This window comes from Bos javanicus, chromosome 16, assembly GCF_032452875.1.
Source record: "Bos javanicus breed banteng chromosome 16, ARS-OSU_banteng_1.0, whole genome shotgun sequence".
NCBI lineage: Eukaryota > Metazoa > Chordata > Mammalia > Artiodactyla > Bovidae > Bos > Bos javanicus.
In genome coordinates this window covers 54,405,510-54,423,789 of record NC_083883.1, presented here as the reverse complement: position 1 = coordinate 54,423,789, position 18,280 = coordinate 54,405,510, and the positions used below count along the sequence as shown (strand labels likewise).

Sequence of the window (18,280 nt, the reverse complement as noted above, 5' to 3'; positions counted from 1 at the left end):
CCAGGGCCCGTGCCGCAGGAGCCGCGGGCCTGCGAGGCCGGGTCCCCGGGGAGCCTGGGGCAGCCTCGCTCGCGCCCTCCCTCCTGGCAGGAGCCGCCGCGGAACCGGCTGCGCGTTTCCTGCAGCAGCCGGCGCTGGGACGCGGCCGGGCCGAGCTCTCCCCGGTGGCCCCCGGGCTGAGCGGCTCCCCGGACCCGGCCTCTGCCAGGTGACTCAGTCACCCCGACCCCGGCCCAGAGGAGGCAACTTCTGCGGAGGGAAAACTTAGATTCTGCTTTAGCATCTAACTCCTTTCGCTGTGCAAGCTCTGCAGAGCCCCAGAGGGTGTCATTTTGCACTTGACCGGTATTTGAGAAAAACTGCAGGGACTCGGCGGCGAGAGGAAGAACCTTGTAAACTTTGGGGGCGGGGACATTTTCTTGGAAGTGACAAGTCGCCTCCGACCTACAGTTCTGGGCCAGTGACGTCATCCTCGGCTCAGCGGCTCTGAAGGGTCTGGACGCAGCCAGGGGACCAACACGAAAGACCCCCGGAGAGCCATGGAATCCACGCTGGCGACATCCAGTTCCGCAGCCGGCCCGGTCACCTTCTCCCACGTCTTTGGTCAGCAGTGCCAACTTATGGAAGCAGGTAGGAAGCGTGTCCTGGGGGCAGTGGGCGCTCTCCAGGGGCCCCAGGGCTGGAGGCCCAGGTGTGTCTCATCTGTGTCGTGCTGTAATTTGGAATGTGAGGTTCAGCTAGCTAGTGGCATGCTTGCCAGGCATGTCCACTTTAAAGTTTCTAGGACGTGCCAGGAGACTGAATTGCTGCCTGGACAGGGCAAGTGAGGCACCCTTTGATCTCACCACCTCTTTTCTTTGTGGCTACCTGGAGGATGTGGGAGGGTACGTCAGGAGGGTCTGATGACACAGGGGCTGTGGTAACATTTGGGGGCAGGTGCCAGTCCTAGACAATATAGTTGCCTTTTTGTCCTCTTGTCTCTTTGCTGCTAAACCTCTCTGCTGCTAAGAGTGGTGGTTAAGCCATGGCATTCCGAGCGCCACTGGAGTAACTTAGGTACTCCTAAGAGGGTCTGCCCCGAGCAGTGTCTCCCAGCCCTGGGCTCCACTGTGGGCATTCCTCTCTAGCCTTGGCTCTTCCATAGAAACCTCACCTTTCCTGTAGAATGGAAAACTTGGTGTGGGCTGCAGCCTTACTCTGTGCCAGCCATCTTGCCAGTTCGGGCAGTCGGCTACAAAGAAAACTGGAGTCGGGGGAATAGCTTGGTGCAAATCGTCACTGTGGTGGAACCCACAGGCTGGTGCTTGATCCATGATTTCAATTATGTTGGAGTCACAGGACATAGGCTGCCTGCTTTCTCAGAGTTCATTCCTGCTATTGGGAAAAGGGCCATGTGTTTCCTCAGTGGTTTCCTGAAAATGAAAGCGTTAATTGTGCATTTGTGCTGTGAACCTCTGGAAGGTGGTGAGGAGAGCACTGCATTTAGGAGTCTGGGGCTTGAGTCGGTGTCAGTGGTGGCACAACCTTGGAAATGACAGACCCTACCCCTACCCACTTCCCTTGGGAATCTGTCTCCAGCTGCAAAACAAGAGAACTGGACTTGAGCTGCCTGGTCCCTCCAGGCCTTAGATTCTGTGAACTCAGAGGAGCCCAGTGCAATGGAGAAAGTGAACTTGAACAGTGTTCAAGGATGGGATGTATTTGCACAAGGTGGAAGCTCATAGACTAAGTGAATGAGGGCTCTGGGGTGGACTGCCTGGCTTTGAGTCCCAGCTTCACCTGGTACACGCTGTGTGACCTCAGGCATGTTACTTAGCTTCTCTGTGCCTATAAAGTGGGGATAGTAGGCACTGCCTCATAGAGTCATTGCAGAGATTCAACATGTTAACACACACATGGAAAGCCTTAGGACGGAGCCTGGTGCCTAGCCAGCACAGTTTTAGTGTCAAGTGTTTTTTAATGTTTCTAGGAGGTGTGAGGGCTTCCCAGGTGGTACTTGCTAGTGGTAAAGAACCCACCTGCCAATGCAGGAGATGTAAGAGACTTGGGTTCAATCCCTGGGTCAGGATGATCCCCCGGAATAAGGCATGGCAACCCACTTCAGTATTCTTGCCTGGAGAATCCCATGACAGAGGAGCCTGGTGGGCTACAGTCCATAGGATTGGAAAGAGCTGGACACGACTGAAGTGACTTAGCACAGACAGGAGGCATGGGGGGCTCTGGGCAGGCATCCTTCCAGGGCCTAGTCAAGGCATATCTGTTTGCTGAGAGCATAGCTGCCCATGATTTATAGAAGATCAAAGTGCTGATCACCACCCCCACCCCATGGCAGCTTAATTCTGGTTTGTCTCCCACTCTATATATACTTGAGGAATATTTGACCTGCAATAGCTTAAGTGCCTTTCCTGCTGTTATACATAAGAAGGAGGACTTGAGATTTTCCTGAAGTTTCACACACCTTTCTGCTTCTCTGGAGTTACTGTGGGAAGGCAGATGATAGATTTCTAGAAGACCTCAGCGCTGTCCCCTGTGGCTTTATCCTCTAAGCTTTTGGAGGCATCCAAGCCTAAATCAGGTCATGGAATTCTCTGTCTCCTTAAAAGAAATCCTTTACGTCAAGCGAGCAGTGCAACATGGAATAATAATGACCAGCAGTCTCAAGGGAGAGCTCTCTCCCTGAAGACAGGCAAGGAGGAATAATTAACCTCCAAGTCAAAAGCCCTCACTCAGTTAGGTGAAGGGGGTTGAGAGCAAACACTGAGATGTCTCCAAGCAAGGTGTTTGTAGTCCAGTAGGTATCACAAACGAGATCTTAAATGAATGTGAAAATGCTTCCATAACTCCAGGGGCTCACAGGGGCTTTGTTCATCACATCTGTTCTCGAGTGAGAGACACACATATTCACTGAGTACCTACTGTGTGCTTCCTCTGCACAATGCCAGGAACCACCAAGTCTGAAGAGTAAGTTATAGCCTTTATGTGAGTAGATGATGATCTAGTTAGTGGTAAATGTAAAAGCATATTGAAGAAAAGAGAATTATGTAGATTGTGACTTTTAAATGGTTCTGTTTCTGAACAAACATTCCTATATATTTTACATAAACTCTCTTAATTTTCAAAAATCTTAACCAGGTCATGTGAAAGGGCTCAGACCTGAGAATTTGGCTCAGACACGCGCTTTCTTCCTGGCACTTTTGTGCTACATGGTGTCTTGGTTTTCTCATATCCTATGCCATTGCACCATACACACATCTTTGTTGCTTTGGGAAGCATTTAGAGTGGATCTGAAAGTCCTAAGAAGGACAGAGTTCCCACTGTGTGTCCGGATCCATGGCACCTGATCATAGTAGGGAAGATCACACCCGCCTCCTCTTCATGGCCGCCTTGCGGGGAGATGCGTATTTCCTACTTAATGGGTGAAGTTTAGATGTTGGCAAAGGTGGGATTTAAACCTTAGGCCACCCCAAAGCCTGTACCCCAAAAAGGCAATCCCATGGCTTCTGCAAAGAGTCTTTTCAAAAAAACTATGTCTGTATTTCTGAAGGATTTGGAGGAGAGGGTAGCATTTTGAATCTTTCATGGTCTTTGATGCTGTTGCTCACGCTTTTCCCTCTCCAGGGTCCCTCACCCCACTTCAGAATGGGTCATACTATGACATTCTCTTCTCTTTCTAACCCCCAACTCAAATTTCTTCCCCTTTCCTTTGGCCCTAAAATGGTAGGTGAGATGTTAATCTGACCAGGCAAGAATGACTGATGGGGCCACCATTCTCCAGTCTTCTTGCCTGGCCTTCTTCAGGTGGGAGCCTGAGGCCACATTCCCACTAACTGACCTCACAGTATCCTGCATCACTCTGGCTTCCAGCTATTTCTTGCATTTTACTGAGAATGTTGGGAGACAGTCTTGGGGGATGGACTGTATAGACTCAAGCTGGTACACTGCTGGTCTCTGTAGCTAAGTAACTCCTTTTTATCTCCTCTTTGGACCCCTTCCCAGGTGACTAAGTGGTAAAGAATCTGCCTGCTGTTGCAGGAGACACAAGAATTGCAGGTTTGATCCCTGAGTCGGGAAGATCCCTGGAGAAGGAAATGGTGACCCACTCCACTATTCTTGTCAGGAAAATGACAGAGGAGCCTGGTGGACTACAGTCCATATGTGTGTGCTAAGTCACTCCAGTCAAATCCGACTCTTTGTGACCCTATGTACTATGGCCTGCCAGGCTCCTCTGTCCATGGGATTCTCCAGGCAAGAATACTGGAGTGGGTTGCTATGCCCTTCTCCAGGCCTACAGTCCATGGATTGCAAAGTATTGGACATAGCTAAGCACAAGGACGCACATCCTTGGACCCCAAAATGTTTGACCAAGGTGCCACTCTGACCCTGGTGTTTGGTCCTGTCTCTGCTGAGGGCTCTTGACTCATCCCTCAGCCTAACATTCTGTTGTTTAGGGGACTCTAGCTTGCAGGTGAGGGCTTCTGGGGTCTTTATATCTTGCTGGGACTTGCTAAGCTGCCCCTGTGTCATCCTGGTTGAAATCCTACCTGTCCCATTTGAGTGGAAAGCATTTCCACAGGGTTACTGTGCTTGACCAGAAGGATTAAAGTCATTCTGTCCAATATGTCCTGCTGACGCTGCAGGAATCCAGGCCCAGCTCAAGTGGGAGGGTGGATGTGAGGAGAGGGCAAGAAAGTGACAAGACCTGATTACCTGGATGCTACTGTTCTGCATACCCCTGAATTGCAGCTCAGAAGTCACTCACAAGGTTCCCTATTTGCACCATCAGTTCTGGATCAGCCCCTAGCTCCTTACCATGCAGAAACTCAAAATAAATGCAAGTCATGTCTGTCTGTCTGTCTGACAAGTCAGGTCGGTACCTGGAGCCAGGGTCTGGTCATCTTTTGACTTTACTGCCTTGCTCCTTCTGAAGGCTGTCAGCTGAGCCACCTTTCCTGCCTTTTGAACAATCTAGGAATCCATCTGGGTATATAACCTATATGTACTTGGAAGCCACTTGCCATAGTTGGAACCAAGAGAGGAGAGAACTAGATTTATGGCATCTGCTGTGAGGTGAACATGTTGGTGGTTTTGCAAAAATTAAACAGATAAACATGAGCCAAGAGGAGAGTCTTGATTCCTATCTTTTCATCTATGGGTATGGGAACACAGCTTTCAGGTTTCCGTTTAGATCCCCAAGGGGTGGTCATCTAGGACCTGCCTGGCTGTTTCTCCAGTGTGAATAGTATGTTTTGACATTCGCAACAAAGAATTACCATAGTGTATACTGGCAATTGAGTATAACCATAGCAGATACTTATTGGGTGCTCATTCTGGGATTGTCATTATGCTAAGTGCTTACGTGATATCTAGTTTCATCCTTGTCACATCCTCATAAGGCAAATGAAATCATCCTCATTTTATAGATGAGAAAGCTAAGGCCCATAAAGGAAAGGAAGGTTAGTGGTTGATCCAGGATTCGAATTCAAGGCATCTGGATCCCAAGTATCTACTCTTTCCTGTTCTTCTATCTAGACTCTGTCAAATTTCCTAGCTCCCCCAGGAATTTATCTCCAGAAATGCTTGTTGAACATCTGTGCCAGAAAATGTTTGCTGAATGAATGTGGAGTCTGCAGTAACCAGAGGTACCGAAGATAAATACTCTCCATCTTCCAGGAGTTTGTAGCTTAAAGTGGGAGTGGCCTGTGTCTTCTGTGTTTTCACACTACTATTCATAGTGTGTTGTGTTGTGATTCCTGTTCTTCAGTGCCTTCTTCATTAGACCCTCAGCTTTCTGAGGTTAGGAAACGTCATCTTGGTTGCCTTGGAGTCCTCCAGACCTCAGATGGTGTTTTCAACAGGAAGACATTGACAGGTCTGTGTTAAGTCAAATCCTTTTATAGGATGGCTGTCATCCCCATGAGACGCTGTTAGCACAATAGAATGGTGCTTGTGGAATCTGGCAAAGCAAAACCATGGTTATGGTCACTCTTCTTCTCAAGACTGATTCTTTCAAGTGAGCTTGTGGAATCAAGGGTGGTGGGGAAAGCAGTTTATCCCAATAGTCTCTTGGGCTGATCAAATTGTATACTTTAAAAAAATAATAATTTTGTTTATTTTTGGCTGTACTGGGTCTTCACTGCTGCTCGTGTCTAGTTGGAGTCAGTGGGAGCCACTCTATAATTGCAGTGTGGGCTTCTTATTATGGTGGCTTCTCTTCTTGCAGAGTACAGGCTCTAGGGCATGTGGGCTTTGGTGTTTGCAGTTCCCAGGCTCTGGAACACAGGCTCAGTAGTTGTGGCACACAGGCTTAATTGCTCTGAGGCATGTGGAATCTTCCCAGATCAGAGATCGGAGACGTGTATTCTGCATTGGTTGGCAGATTCTTTACCACAGAGCCGACAAGGAAGCCGTCAAGCTGAATACTTTCGGGGGGGGGGGCGGTCCTAAGATGGCAGAGGAATAGGACGGGGAGACCACATTCTCCCCCACAAATTCATCAAAAGAACACTTGAACGCTGAGAAAATTCCACAGAACAACTTCTGAACTCTGGCAGAGGACATCAGGCACCCAGAAAAGCAGCCCATTGTCTTTGAAAGGAGGTAGGACAAAATATAAAAGATAAAAAGAGAGTTAGGGATGGAGATCCAGCCCAGGAAGGGAGTCTTAAAAGAGAAGTTTCCAAACACCAGGAAACCCTCTCACCGGCGGGTCTGTGAAGTCTTGGAATCTCGGAGGGCAACGTAACCTGGAGGAAAAACAAACAAACAAACAAACAAACCCCACAGATTACGTGCCTAATGGCAACTCCCAGCAGAGAAGTACCCCAAACACTCACATCCTCCACTCAATCTGAGGGATCTAACATGAGATAGCAACCAAAACTGTGGGATAGCCAGAGAGAGAGAGGGGGGAAAAAAAAAAAGATTGAATACTTTCAACTCCAGGCTCTTCAAGGGAAAGCAGTTTATTGCTGGGCATGGCGCACAAAAGAGGTGGCACCTGCCACTCACTGCCTTCCTCCAGCATCTCCTCTGTGCCTAACCTTCCATATTCAGTTTAAAGATAGGGTTTTCTCAGCATCCTGGTGATCTCTATAGGGTGCAAGTACTGTCAGTGACACCCCTGGATCATACCTTGACCTAAGGAGTTCCCACCAATGGTGCTTGTTTGAGAAGAAAGCAACAGGGGTGAGCTGGTCCTTACATGCTTGGAATAAGCAGCCTGTATAAAAGCCCCAGCCTTTGAGCAGCATGGTCTTCCCACCATTGTTATATCAGAAGCAGAGCTTGGTTTCTAATTGGTCTGTTTCTTCAGAGACTTACTCATCAGAGGCAGGGACACATGGTTGTAAGATCTCAATTCAGATCAGATCAGATCAGTCACTCAGTCGTGTCCGACTCTTTGCAACCCCATGAATCACAGCACACCAGGCCTCCCTGTCCATCCCCAACTCCCAGAGTTCACTGAGACTCATGTCCATCGAGTCAGTGATGCCATCCAGCCATCTCATTCTCTGTCGTCCCCTTCTCCTCTTGCCCCCAATCCCTCCCAGCATCAGAGTCTTTTCCAATGAGTCAACTCTTTGCATGAGGTGGCCAAAGTACTGGAGTTTCAGCTTTAGCATCATTCCTTCCAAAGAAATCCCAGGGCTGATCTCCTTCAGAATGGACTGGTTGGATCTCCTTGCAGTCCAAGGGACTCTCAAGAGTCTTCTCCAACACCACAGTTCAAAAGCATCAATTCTTCGGTGCTCAGCCTTCTTCACAGTCCAACTCTCACATCCATACATGACCACAGGAAAAACCATAGCCTTGACTAGACGAAACTTGTTGGTAAAGTAATGTCTCTGCTTTTCAATATGCCATCTAGGTTGGTCATAACTTTCCTTCCAAGGAGTAAGCGTCTTTTAATTTCATGGCTGCAGTCACCATCTGTAGTGATTTTGGAGCCCCCCAAAATAAAGTCTGACACTGTTTCCACTGTTTCCCCATCTATTTCCCATGAAGTGATGGGACCGGATGCCATGATCTTCATTTTCTGAATTTTGAGCTTTAAGCCAACTTTTTCACTCTTCACTTTCACTTTCATCAAGAGGCTTTTTAGTTCCTCTTCACTTTCTGGCATAAGGGTGGTGTCATCTGCATATCTGAGGTTATTGATATTTCTCCCGGCAATCTTGATTCCAGCTTGTGTTTCTTCCAGCCCAGTGTTTCTCATGATGTACTCTGCATATAAGTTAAAGTAAACAGGGTGACAATATACAGCCTTGACATACTCCTTTTCCTATTTGGAACCAGTCTATTGTTCCATGTCCAGTTCTAACTGTTGCTTCCTGAATCGCATATACATTTCTCAAGAAGCAGATCAGGTGGTCTGGTATTCCCATCTCTTTCAGAATTTTCCACAGTTGATTGTGATCCACACAGTCAAAGGCTTTGGCATAGTCAATAAAGAAGAAATAGATGTTTTTCTGAAACTCTCTTGCTTTTTTCATGATCCAGCGGATGTTGGCAATTTGATCTTTGGTTCCTCTGCCTTTTCTAAAACCAGCTTGAACATCAGGAAGTTCACAGTTCACATATTGCTGAAGCCTGGCTTGGAGAATTTTGAGCATTACTTTACTAGCGTGTGAGATGAGTGCAATTGTGCGGTAGTTTGAGCATTCTTTGGCATTGCCTTTCTTTGGGATTGGAATGAAAACTGACCTTTTCCAGTCCTGTGGCCACTGCTGAGTTTTCCAAATTTGCTGGCATATTGAGTGCAGCACTTTCACAGCATCATCTTTCAGGATTTGAAAGAGCTCAACTGGAATTCCATCACCTCCACTAGCTTTGTTTGTAATGATGCTTCCTAAGGCCCACTTGACTTCACATTCCAGGATGTCTGGCTCTAGGTCAGTGATCACACCATCGTGATTATCTGGGTCATGATCTTTTTTTGTACAGTTCTTCTGTGTGTTCTTGCCATCTCTTCTTAATATCTTCTGCTTCTGTTAGGTCCATACCATTTCTGTCCTTTATCGAGCCCATCTTTGCATGAAATGTTCCTTTGGTATCTCTGATTTTCTTGAAGAGATCTCTAGTCTTTCCCATTCTGTTGTTTTCCTCTATTTCTTTGCATTGATCACTAAAGAAGGCTTTCTTATCTCTTCTTGCTATTCTTTGGAACTCTGCATTCAGCTGTTTATATCTTTCCTTTTCTCCTTTGCTTTTTGCAATTGCTTGGGTTCAAAACTCAGTTCTGCTGTTCACTAGCTGTGTGACTTTTGGCAAGTACCTTAATCCCTCTGTGCTCTGATTTCCTCATCTGTAAAATGAAGATAATAGTTTACTTCATAGGGTTCTGGGGCCTGACAATGAGTTCATATGTATGATGTGCTTATCACCATGCCTGGCACTGAATGCATTAGGTATAAACATCTGCTGTCTATCTTAGCTCAGGTTGTTGTAACAAAATGCCATAGACTGGGTGACTTAAGCAAAAATCATTTCCTTCTTACAGTTCTGGGGACTGAGGAGTCAAAGATGAGGGTGCCAGCAGGTCTGATGTCTGGTGAGAGTCCTCTTCTGGGTTTGCAGACAGCTGTCTTCTCACTGTGTCCTCACATGGTTGAGAGCAGAGAGAGAGCAGGCTCTCCTATCTCTTCTTGCTGCTGCTGCTAAGTCACTTCAGTTGTGTCTGACTCTGTGCGACCCTAGAGATGGCAGCCCACCAGGCTCCCCTGTTCCTGGGATTCTCCAGGCAAGAACACTGGAGTGGGTTGCCATTTCCTTCTCTGGTGCATGAAAGTGAAAAGTGAAGGGTGCTAATCCATTCACAATGGCTCCACCCCCAGGATCTCATCACTCCCCAAGACTCACCATCATCGACAGGTGAATTTGGAGAGGACACAGTTCATAGCACTGTCAGTATTGCTGTTTCTTACGAGCACATCTGCTGTTACTGAGACAAAGTTTATAATTAAATTAAAACATTCCTTATGATCATGTCTTTCAGACTTGTAAAAAGTTCCTACTTCTCCCCTTGGCTAATCATTACAGTTACAACACATACACACGCACACACACACACACAGAATAATGACTCTTTCTTTGACTCCTAAGGTCAAGAATCAACAGTCTATGAGAACTTCCACCCACCGTCACAAAAGCGTGTTTGTTTACGAAAGGTCTCATTGAACCCAATGTACCTGGGGCAGTTCCTATCTCTCTTTCTGATATAATTTATCAACAGTGTCTACGTTCATTCTCCAGCATGTCCTCATTCACATGATAAAGTATAGGGTCAGCCTTAATAAGGGGCAGCTGAATAAATAAAATTCAAATGTTAGTTGAAATAAGGAGTATCTGATCTTGGAGGAAGCCTTTTAAAGTTAAGAGACAGTCAGTGGAAGAAGCAAATGTTTCGTTTGGAAATAGGGGCCAGTCAAGTCAGGTGAGCTTGGCGCCACTTCTCAGTGGTTCTGGGGAGCCGTGTCCCAGCTCTTATTCTCCAAGAGAAACCCAGAGTCCCAATGTTTCCATGAAACCTCCCAGTTCTTGACTGTGTATTACCAGATGAAAGACTGTGGATTCTGGAGGGTCCGACTCTGACAGCTGTGTCCTGTCCACGGGCCACCGGTTGACAGTCTCTGCTTCAAGCCCTCTATTCTCATCAACAGGACTCTGATTTCGGTTCAGAATCTGCTTCTGGTGTGAGTGGTAGGCCTACTGAATGCTGTCCCATTCCCTGCCTTTCCTGGAGTAAACGTGAGTAAACTGAGAGGGGTAGATTGACGCCCCGACTTCGGCCTATATTCTCTTGCATAGCTTCCTGGAGCCGAGGACTGCCCCAGGCCTGGGGACTTCAGAGCCCTTGTTTCTGAGATAGCTTTTGCATTGCAGTAAATACACTTAACTTGAGCTATGGATGTTTCCTCCCTCATCTTAGTCTTAGGAACCTGGAGAAGACTTGGTAGCAGATAGAGAATAGAAACAAATAGAAGGAACACAGTCTGTAGGGTCCAAGACATTCCAGTTTTTGATGTGAGGTTGTGCCAGTCTGGAGTGGGCATTTGGGAGCTATCTTGGAACCATTAGTGCACTGTCCCCAAGCAGCCCAGGTTGGGGGCATCAGGAGTGGATCAGTCTCTCTGCTCTTGATGGTGGTGCAGAAGGCCAAGAGGGGCCAAATCTAAGATTTGGGGAGTTTGTGGGCATAGCTCAGTAACAGGGAAAATGGCCTTTTGTAGGAAAATACATTAGAGACCCTGCTGTGCCCTCAGGTTTGCTCTTTAGAAAGTTCTGGAATTAAATGACTGGTGGGTTTCTCATTGGAAGGTAGCTTAGGTGGGAAGAGCCCACCAAGAATGGGGCTGTTAAGGTGCTTTTTCTTGCCCAGGGCATACTTAGTTTTCAGACTTGATCTCATTCTTGGACCTGTTCTCATTAGGTCCTATGTGGTTACTTACTCCAGCTTCTGAAAAACTTAGAGTCAATTTTCCTCTTTAGTCCCAAATGCTCTAACAGATAAACTTTACATTGAGGGCAAAGCTTTTACCCAGACAAGCTTCCTCTTGTTGTTCAGTCGCTAAGTCATGTCAGCTCTTTGCAACACCATGAATGGCAGCATGCCAGGTTTCCCTGTCCTTCACTAACTCCCAGAGTTTGCTCAAACTCATGTCCATTGAGTCAATGATGCTATCTAACCATCTCATCCTCTGTCATCCCCTTCTCCTCCCGCCTTCAATCTTTCCCAGCATCAGGGTCTTTTCCAATAAGTCAGCTCTTTGCATCAGGTGACCAAAGTATTGGAGCTTCAGCTTCAGCCTCAGTCCTTCCAATGAATATTCAGGGTTGATTTCCTTTAGTATTGACTGGTTTGATCTCCACTGTCCAAGCTCCCTCAGCCCTTCTCCAAATGGAGTGGCTGTAGGTGTAAAAAATCTGAAGGAAAAGCACATTCGTCTGTGAGGATCCTCCTCTGATGTGGCTGGTGGGTGAGTGAAGGCCCGCCCACAGTGGGAATTGCCAGACAGCAAAAAGTGAGGAAGATTTCTATACAGGTCAAAGGGAAAGTGAAAGTCACTCAGTTGTGTCCGACTCTTTGCAACCTCATGGACTGTACAGTCCATGGGATTCTCCAGGCCAGAATACCGGAGTGTGCAGCCTTTCCCTTCTCCAGGGGATCCTCCCAACCCAGGGATCGAACCCAGGTCTCCTGCATTGCAGGCAGATTCTTTACCAGCTGAGCCACAACAGAAGCCCAAGAATACTGGAGTGGGCAGTCTATCCCTTCTCCAGCAGATCTACCTGACCCAGGAATTAAACAGGGGTCTTCTGCACTGAGCTATCAGGGAAGTCAACAGGAAACCTCAAGGCAATAGGATTACTTGAAGTCTTAAAACCAACAATGTGATGTTTGGACTAGGGGAGATTGTAAAAGTCCTGCTGTAAAAGACCGTGGATGTGTAAAAATAATATAACAATGATGTACTAGGATTCCCACCTTCCCATTCCTGTCCCCACCTGTTATAGTGGTGACATTTGGACCTTGACAAATAACCCATTTCTAGTTTTGTTATGGTCTTAAACCACATCATTCTTTTGGACATTGGCTCTTTTGACCAATTCCAATCTCATCTGTCTTTCTAAGGATGTAAGGACTGAGCTGGATGAAACAGACACAGTCTAGTTTTTTCCCCAGAAAGGTAAATGTGCTTTCATGGGTCCTTTATAATAACTGTCCTCCCTAGAGCCCTATTTACTTTTTGTTTTAATCTGTAGAGTCTAGTGTCAGCGCCATGAGAGGAGGGAGACCCAGCCTTGAACATCAAAGGGACCATCAGTCCAGCGATCTCCCATCTAAGGAAGAAGACAAAGCCATGAGGTAGCCAAGTACCCAGGCTGGGCTCCACTTGCATTTCAGGACTTCTTGAAACTTGAAATCTTCTCTTTGATCTTTCTGAAGTCATTATCAGTTACCCATAGTGAGGACAAGTTAGGACACTTGAAGAGAGGGCTGGTTAGAGAGCAGGAGTACAGGGAGAAGGGGAGAGGTTGTTTTCCTCCCTGCTGGTCCAGAGAGCTAGAAGGGTGATGTGATGTAGGAAGACAGCCAATTTTGGGAGAGATGGTAGCTTGGCCTTATTTCCTAGGTTAGAAGTGAATCTAAAAAGGAATTTATGCAGTGGGTTCTGAATTTCTGCAGTGACTGCAGCCCTAGTTGGGAACCCCAGGGGAGACAGGACTCCAGAGAGTGGTCAGAGCTCCCCAGCTTTGGTCATAAGAGACATGTGGGCCATCCCTCAGGGCTCTGGGAGACCCAGGTGTCTACCAGGGAACACAGAAAGACCTGTTTGGGGACAAGGCAGGGCCTACCACCTGCTCAGTGTTCCGTATGAAGCCTCCTGCATGGAAGAACTAGGATTTGGTCTAGCCAGAGGAGTGGAGGCTGGGGAGACAGGGGCCAGAGCTTGGACATGTCCTGGGATGCTAGAGGACACACACCGTCACCAGCACAGAGGAAATCTATAGCATAGAGACAGGTAGCAAAGAAAATAGTCCCCTAGAAAGAGGACCCTCATACCTTCTTCCAGCCTCCAATGGTCAGCACACCCACTGCCAGTTCAGCAGTGGAGTATTGACTAGAGAAAGCCAGGGTTTGAAGAGTTGCATTCTAGAGACCAGGCCAGTGATAGGTTAGATGATCGTATGTGATTGGGACCAGAAAGGACTATAGAAGGGTCTCCATATTTTTTAGTTTCACTGTATCTAGTGTTACTAAATTAGACCAATTGGATGTAGATTTCTAGGTTGGCTTATTCTTCTCTCAGCGTTTTGGGTATGATATTCTTCTGGCTTCTACTGTTGCTGTTGACCTATATTAATTTTGGAGCTATTTTTCTTTAGGGTATCTGCCTTTTCTATGAATTCATTTTTAAAATATTTGTCCTGGAAGCTATGTAGTTTTACTACATGTCTGGCAATGGATCTAATTTTATTCATCCTGTTTGGGGTTTGTGTTTCTCAGATCTGAAGATTGATGTCTCAATTCTAGAAAATATTAAGCCATTTATTTCTTTGAACACTGATTCTCTCCCATTCTTCCTATCCCCCTAGCCCATCTTAGAAAATATTGAGAGACCTGAGTTGAACTTCTCCATCTGACTTCTTTTTCATATTTTCCATTTTTGTCTTTTGACTGCATTCTGGATAATGAATTAAACACTATCTTCTGGTTCATTAATTTTCTTTCTGGCTCTTCTAATCTTCAGCCTAATTGAGGCAATCAATTTTTCATTTAATGTCTTTCATTTTTGGCTATGCCACGTGACTTGTGGGATCCTAGTTCTCCGACAAAGGGTGGAACCTTGTCTCCCTTTTCCAGTGGAAGCAGTGTCCACAGGGAATTCCCCATTTACTATCTCTCTTTTTCAAATTTCTTGAAGTTCTATTTGAGTAGTTTTCAAATCTTCCTGGTATTCTTTTTAACAAAGTAATCTTTTGTCTTATTTGCTTTTGATTTTATCTTTAATATATTTAACCATTTAAAATCACATTTATCTTGTAAAGGAATTTGATAAATCCATTTCTGACATTCTTGAGTACAGTTCTTCTGTTTCTCTCTTGATTCATGTCCAGAATAGCTTATGACCTCGTGTACTTTGTACATTTGGATTCTGAGCTCATGTTTGGGGTTTATCAGTGAGATATCATGTTATTGTAGATGATATGAATTTTTGAGCTGGGGATTTCCTCAATCCTCCCAAGTAGTATAAATTTAAACCCAAACCCATTTGAGGGCCATTTTGGGATAATGAGCAATTACGAGATCACCTTGTCTCCACCTCAGTCCAGGACTCAGACCCTGTCTCCCTTTGCTTGTGTGCAGGACCCTTATCCCAGAGAAGGCAATGGCACCCCACTCCAGTACTCTTGCCTGGAAAATCCCAAGGATGGAGGAGCTGGGTGGGCTGCAGTCCATGGGGTCGCTAAGAGTCAGACACGACTGAGCGACTTCCCTTTCACTTTTCACGCATTGGAGGAGGAAATGGCAGCCCACTCCAGTGTTCTTGCCTAGAGAATCCCAGGGACGGGGAGTCTGGTGGGCTGCCGTCTATGGGGTTGCACAGAGTCGGAGACGACTCAAGTGACTTAGCAGCAGCAGGACCCTTATCCAAGTCCCCTCAATCCTCTAAGGCTTCCTGATGGTGAAGTCCTTTAAGACTGGCTTGTGAGGGTGTGTGTGTGTGTGTGTGTGTGTGTGTGTGTGTGTGTGTGTGTTGTAGTTCTGACTCCTCTATCCAGTATGACCTGAGGCCGTGTGACCTCCCCCATGTGCCCGTGCAACTCTAGCTTCCACTTTACAAGACCAGCGGATGCCTCTGAGCAGCCCAGGTGTCAGTGCATGCCATTACTCTGCTTTCAGCTTTGCATTTCTTTGCGGGTTTGTTGAATGTATTCATTTCCTGTGGCTGCTATGACAAATTACGACACACTCAGTGGTTTCAACAACACAAATTTATGCTCTCACCATTCTGGAAGCCAGGAGTCTGAAATCAGTGCCACTGGACTGAAATCAAGGTGTCACAGGGCTGAGCTCCCTCCTCACTCTAGGGCAGCAGTACCCAATCTTTTCTGGCACCAGGAACCGGTTTCATGGAGTCCAGTTTTTCCATGGACTGTAGGGGAGGGATGGTTTGGGGATGATTCTAACACATTACATTTATTGTGCATTTTATTTCTATTATTATTACACCAATTCCACCTCAGATCATCAGGCATTAAATCCTGGAAGTTGGGGACCCCTGCTCTAGGGGAGAAAATGTTCCTTGTCTCTTCCAGAGTCCTGTGGCTGCTGACGTTCCATGAAATCATGGCCATGTCACTACCATGTCTGCCTCCATGGGTACATCGCTCCTTCTTTTCTGTGTGTGAGATTTCTCTCTTTCTTTCATTTATAAGGACATTGGTGGTGGCGCTTAGGGCTCATCTGGATAATTCAGAATATTCTCCTATCCTAAGTTCCTTAACTTTATCACATCTGCAGAGAGCATCTTTCCAAATAACATTTATAAATTCTAGAGATCTTTTCAGGCTCCATTGTCAGTCTAAAGTGAAAGTGTTAATCACTCAGTCATATCCAACTCTTTGCAGCCCCATGGACAGTAGTCCACCAGGCGCCTCTGTCCATGGGATTCTCCAGGGAAGAATACTGGAGTGGGTTGCCATTCCCTTTTCCAGGGTATCTTCCCAATCTAGGGATCAAACCCAGGTCTCCTGTATTTAAGGTAGATTCTTTACTATCTGAGTCACCTGGCAGCCTACCCCAGTAGATTTCCCTGACTCCGAAAGCTGAACTTTGTTATTTATAAGGATGCTCATTATGTTTCCAAATGTTCTGTAGCATTTTTTCTAGTCCACCATATCTCCTGGAAAAGAGGTACACCAAATCATTTCAAGGCTGGAGAGAGAAATGCACAACCAGCTGCGGTGGCAGCTGCTCAGAGGCCAGAGGTTGAAGGTGTTAAGGTATAACACCTTAGGTATAAGTGCCAGGGGTGGCACTTCTAAAACCCTGTGGGACAAAAGGCTGGGCTTAGCACATACTCAGAGGACACTGTTCTCTGGAGTAGTTGAACTGGCCTGAATTCCCCTGACCCGGGGTCCCCAGACTGTGAGCTGCAGATTGTTACCTCCTGTTAGATCAGCAGTGGCATTAGGTTAGAAATAAAGTGCACAGTGAATGTAATGCACTTGAATCACCTCAAACCCACCTCCCTCACCCCCACCCTGCCCTGGTCCATGAGAAAACCATCTTCCACGAAACCAGTTCCTGGTGCTGATAAGCTTGGGGACCGCTGCCCTGGCCCACCTCTCCCCAGTGTTCAGTGTGCTTTGGCCCATTCTAGGCTTTGTGTCTTGGCTTTCTTGTCTGTGCAGCTGATCCTGGTTTCTGCTCCCTCCTGGCCCTTAACATCTTCCATTCTGACAGCCAGTATCGGACCTTGAGTCTGTTCCTGAGTACCCCCTTTGCTTCAGTGACTGGACCAGATGTATGCCCTACAGTGTCTTGGGAACTCACCCTGTGAGTTCCACTCTGTGTCAGCCTGGCATCATCAAAACCAGCATGAGGCAAGACCAAAGCTAAGCATTATTGCAGAGTATGTCTCCTCTGCAGCCAGCGGTGTCCCACCCACAGGAGAGAGCCGAATGCATTCCTGAAAATTCTCTCCTGATGCAGATCTCATTCCTAGGGACCGTCAGGCAAACTGACCAAAAGTGTTTGTGATGCTGCTTGTGACTGTTGGGAAGACTTCCCAGGTTGTGTGAAGACCATTGCAAAGCAAAACACGCATCCTCTTAGGTGATGACTGGAGTAGTTATTGTGTGTGTGTGTGTGCGTGTGGCTTCCTGGCTCCATTAACTCAGAGGGAAGAAATGTCGTGCGTGGGTGGCTTTTGTTCCTACCTCTCTTGAAGTTGTGTTCCTATCCTAAGTTTGTGGCTGAAACATTGAAGAAAAATGTTTTTCACGAGTGGAATCCCCCCCTGAGAGGTCATATCTTTCATGAAATGGACCACAGGGCACCCCCTCTGGGCTGGAGGTGCATTTCTTATCTCTTCTACCAGTATTAGTGGTCAGTTGGCTATGTCTCCCCGCACTGAGATTGACTGACCCCCAGAGCTGTGCCCGGAGTTTGGCAGGGTAGGGTCTAGGGCTTAAGTTCCGTATTACACCAAGAGGCACTGGCAGAGAAAACCCCTACTGGGGGTTCCAGGCTCAGCCCTGGCACAAGCGGTGGCAGAATTTGAGGCAAGCCTTCTGAAGGATGTGTGTTGGTGTGCCTCTGTGTGTGTGTGTGTGTGTGTGTGCGTGCGCGCGTGCGTGTGTGTGTGTGTGTGTGTGTGTGTTTGTATGCTGGGAAGTCAGGGATTTCTGGAATGACAGAGGTTGACATCAACCTGTGTCCCTGCTGCCCTCAGGTCCAGGCCCTCCTCTCTGGGAGGAGATGCTAAAGATAACCAATTCCCAGAGGCATTGGTGTTGCGTCTTCATTCAGAAGCCCTTTCACAAACAATCCAAATTTTTAGTGGCCTCATCCAGTTTCTGTGATTGTGATTTTCATTCTGTCTGCCCTCTGATGGATGAGGATAAGAGGCTTGTGAAAGCTTCCTGATGGGAGGGATTGGCTGTGGGGAAAACTGGGTCTGGCATCACCAACTCAATGGACATGAGTTTGAGCAAATTCTGGGAGCTGTTGAAGGACAGGGAAGCCTGGTGGGCTGCAGTCCATGAGGTT

The 18,280-nt window shown here is 46.9% G+C and overlaps 1 protein-coding gene across 1 annotated transcript in view; it reads left to right on the top strand.

Annotated features, from left to right (window-relative positions):
- Positions 1–421: 421 nt before the first annotated feature.
- The window catches only part of KAZN (kazrin, periplakin interacting protein), a 1,344,061-nt gene continuing 1,326,202 nt past the window's right edge, over positions 422–18,280 (top strand). The window contains exon 1 of the mRNA XM_061383221.1: positions 422–630. Within this exon, the coding sequence (XP_061239205.1) occupies positions 540–630 (91 nt within the window). The 5' untranslated portion in view covers positions 422–539. The remainder of the gene's footprint in view (positions 631–18,280) is intronic.